Below are 3592 nucleotides of genomic sequence, written 5' to 3'. Positions count from 1 at the left end.
TTTTAAATATTCATTAACTTTTAATATTTTTCGCATTAAAAAAAGAAAACTCACATATTTTTTTTAAAAAGATACGAATGACAGATAATCAATATTTGTTCATTCCATTGTAGTAATCCTTAGGTCACGTCACCAGTATCATGCCGGAACACAATACTTTTCTAATTTGTACATATATTTTAAAAAATATTATATTTCTAAACTAAAACAAGAATAAGTGATCTTTTATTTATTTCTCCCAATAAAAATACAAACTAAAAATTGCCATGTGCACTAATAATCAATAAGGGCACATCATAAGAGGACTTTTTTACTTTTGTATGCACAAAGTCTCCCTAAAAGTTCCAAAATGTTCAAAAGTTTAATCCAAATTAAAAGCTGAATGGTGTCTAATTCAAAAGGAGATACTTTCGGTAAGCAAGAAAGATTGAAGAAGTCTTAATTTTCAAGCTTTGAACATGTCGACGCAGGTTTCCTTTGAAAGTCCTCTGTTCCAGAACTTTTCATAGTATTCTCTGTATGTGAAGTCTTTGTACTGCGCAGGATGATCATTGTCAACGAGTTGAGGTGCTGGTTTTATGATTGCATCTGGTGAAGGACAGTAGAATGTGGGAATGGACATTCTTTCCTTCTCAAAATTCACCAATGCTCTATGCAACACACTCTTGTATCTGTCGTTGCTTATCACCTTTTCCAAAACGCATCAACAACATGTAAGTATTTATAATCACACAAGAGTCTCTTTCATATTCTCTTTTAAATAGGATTAAGCTGTGGTCTACCTGAATTTGGTCACCGATATTGACTATGAAGGTGTTGGGAACAGGATTGACGGATAACCAGTTGCCTTGATGGAGGACTTGCAAGCCAGGAACCTCATTCTGGAGCAGAATAGTGATGGCATTTGGATCAGCATGAGGTGGCAACCCATACGTTAACTCTGGCTCAGGACATGGAGGGTAGTAATTCACAGCCATGTGCTGCCCATGTTTCCCTAATGCTTTCTCTATGTAATCTCTCTCCAACCCCAAACTCTCTGATATTCCCTCAAGCAACTTCAGCGATAAACCCCTCATTTTTCTACTGTACTCGGCAACATCTTCCCTGAAACAACACCCTTCTAAGGTTAAGAAAATAATCGAGTTTTGTACAAATCTAGGTAGATTTGAGGAATAAATTATGGACGTATACCAAAAAAAAATTCAAACTATAGATAAGTCGTGATTAGAATTGAAGTCATCCACTCAAACGACTTTTAATTTATGTGGCATTAAAATCCGGTGCTCAGTCGTCCTGAGGGTCGGTCTATAGGATGGTAATCAGTCAGTCACTCGTTCTGGTAGTCGGTCAGTCTTGTATAGTGTGAATAAAGGTTGGTATTTGTGTTTTGTTGACTTTGTTTTTAAGATAATGATATTTTAACAATTTTTTTATAATAGGACATGTATCATCATTTTATTGGTATGTTTAAATTTATTCTAAAAAAATATTTGAAATAAATCAATCACAAACTCCAACATATCCATTGTCAAAAAGTTATAAAAAAAAATTGTTAAAAAGCCTTTTACTTTATACAACTTGACTAATACTATACGGTTTCCTGATACCACCACGCCAACCTCTACCAAGCCAAACACTAGACCTATCACCCACCAGGTCGAACGCCGATCTACCACAAGTTTTTATTGCCACGTCAATTAAAAATCGTTTTTGAGATGATGGACGACTTCTTATCATTGTTACATGATGCAATCGTGCAAAAGAGACAAGATTTCTTCATTTGATTTGAAGTGGTCTGACTTACGACTTGTTTAATTTCGTTATTGTAAATTTTTTTTGCCTTGTAATTTTTTTTTGAATTAGCCTAGTTTGGTAGAAAACCCAAAATAATCACAATTATTTAGTACTTTTCACCTAATTTTACAGATTAAATCGACATCAATCATGATCAAATCAGATTATATCCAGTGGGTGAGTTGTTCTAAACTGGTGGTTTGCGTTAAAAGAGGATATGAAGTAGTTTGTTATTAGACCTGAAAGATGGAGGGTTGGAAGGCCATTCCAGAATGTAATCCTCAAGGGGGTGGCAGTGAAGTCTCAAGAAGTCTCTCCAGTTGGAAACTTTCTCAGTCTTGACATTGAAACTGGTGGAAAGCCTTGTTGTCTTGGAAGGGTCGTCGGAGTAATTCTTCAGCCTTTCACTCTCCGGCAACGCAAAGAACTCCTTCGACACATTCACCATCTTCCTCACCACCTCCTCCGGAATCCCATGATTCACAATCTTCAAAACAATTAATTAATCAAAGATCAACCAACAAACTATAATTAATAACAATAGTATTTATAAGATGTAGTTTGGTATACTTGAAAGAAGCCATAGTGCTGGCAAGCATGTGCAATGCGTTGGACGATTCTGGAACGATCGGGGCCGTCAAAGTCGTGAAGGTCGATGATGGGAATGGAAGGCGAGGAAGAGTGAAGTTGGTGAAGGTTTGGACGGTCGGCGAGCGGTCTGATGAAGTTGGAGGGAACACGATCGATGGTGGAGACTAGGTCGGTTAAGAGTGGCTTAGTGGCTATGGCGGTGGTGGTGGCCATTGCTATGCTATGTTAGGTTTGGCTCTGCTGCTTTGGACATGACAACTGATTGGGTTGGAACCTGAATTTATAATGTGCATTGGGCTAATCAATCTTTCTTCATACCAACGTCAGTCTGCATGACTCAATCGCCTGACGTCATAATTTTTTATGTATGGAACATAACGTTGCAATAAACAAATTATTTCATGATGATTTTCGAGAATTACATTTAATATTTATTTATTAACAGTTAGTTCAAATATATATATATATATATATATATATATATATATATATACTTTAATTTATTGTAATATTTATTATTTATTAAATATATTGTATCACTAATTATTAAATTATTTAATATTATTAAAATATATATTTAATGACAATGAAAGAAATATAAAAATAATAATATAAATTTCATTCTATAAGTTAATTTTTTAAAAGATTAAAATTAATAACTATAATTTTATATATGCAGATTTTATTCTATACGTATCCCTCTCAAACAGGTATAACATGTGAATCTCACATTAATGAACAATTCAGATATATTATTTTTTAGTGTCATATTTATTAATGATTATTGAATAACTCTTCTATTGCAATTAACTACAAAATAAATGGTCATATACGACACGGCAATTTATATAAATGGCAAGACTACAAATAGGTATGGGAAGGATTAGTATAAGAAAGAGGCAAAGTTTAATATAAGAATACAACACATGACAGAATTATTAAGTTGTAATTACTAATTAAACAAATTAAAGAGGAGAGAGAAAGGATTTATCCATGCCGTTGTCCACGTAATATTTTTTTTACTTAATTTTATTCATAGTCTTCTAATTTATTTGAAAATTTTAATTAGATCTATAAATTTTATTTAGTGTAGTTAATTTTTTAATTTTAAAAAATATTTAATTATGTTTTTTTAGATTAACATTAAAATCATATTTGAATAAGTTCTAATTTTTTTTTTGTTTATATTTTTTTGTCACGTATCAAA

The 3592-nt window shown here is 32.7% G+C and overlaps 1 protein-coding gene across 1 annotated transcript; it reads right to left on the bottom strand.

Annotated features, from left to right (window-relative positions):
- Nucleotides 1-223: 223 nt before the first annotated feature.
- LOC106778177 (protein DMR6-LIKE OXYGENASE 2) lies at nt 224-2623 on the bottom strand. Its single transcript, XM_014666105.2, has 4 exons — nt 2365-2623; nt 2034-2281; nt 783-1104; nt 224-688 (listed from the first exon to the last, which is right to left on the bottom strand). Exons 1-4 carry the CDS (start codon nt 2596-2598, stop codon nt 446-448), a joined length of 1047 nt encoding a protein of 348 aa, XP_014521591.1. The 5' UTR covers nt 2599-2623; the 3' UTR covers nt 224-445.
- Between the last annotated feature and the right edge of the window lie 969 nt (nt 2624-3592).

The sequence above is a fragment of the Vigna radiata genome, unplaced genomic scaffold, assembly GCF_000741045.1.
Source record: "Vigna radiata var. radiata cultivar VC1973A unplaced genomic scaffold, Vradiata_ver6 scaffold_215, whole genome shotgun sequence".
In the NCBI taxonomy this organism is placed as follows: domain Eukaryota; kingdom Viridiplantae; phylum Streptophyta; class Magnoliopsida; order Fabales; family Fabaceae; genus Vigna; species Vigna radiata.
The sequence above is the reverse complement of the archived record's forward strand: the minus strand, read 5'-3'. Positions and strand labels throughout refer to the sequence as shown.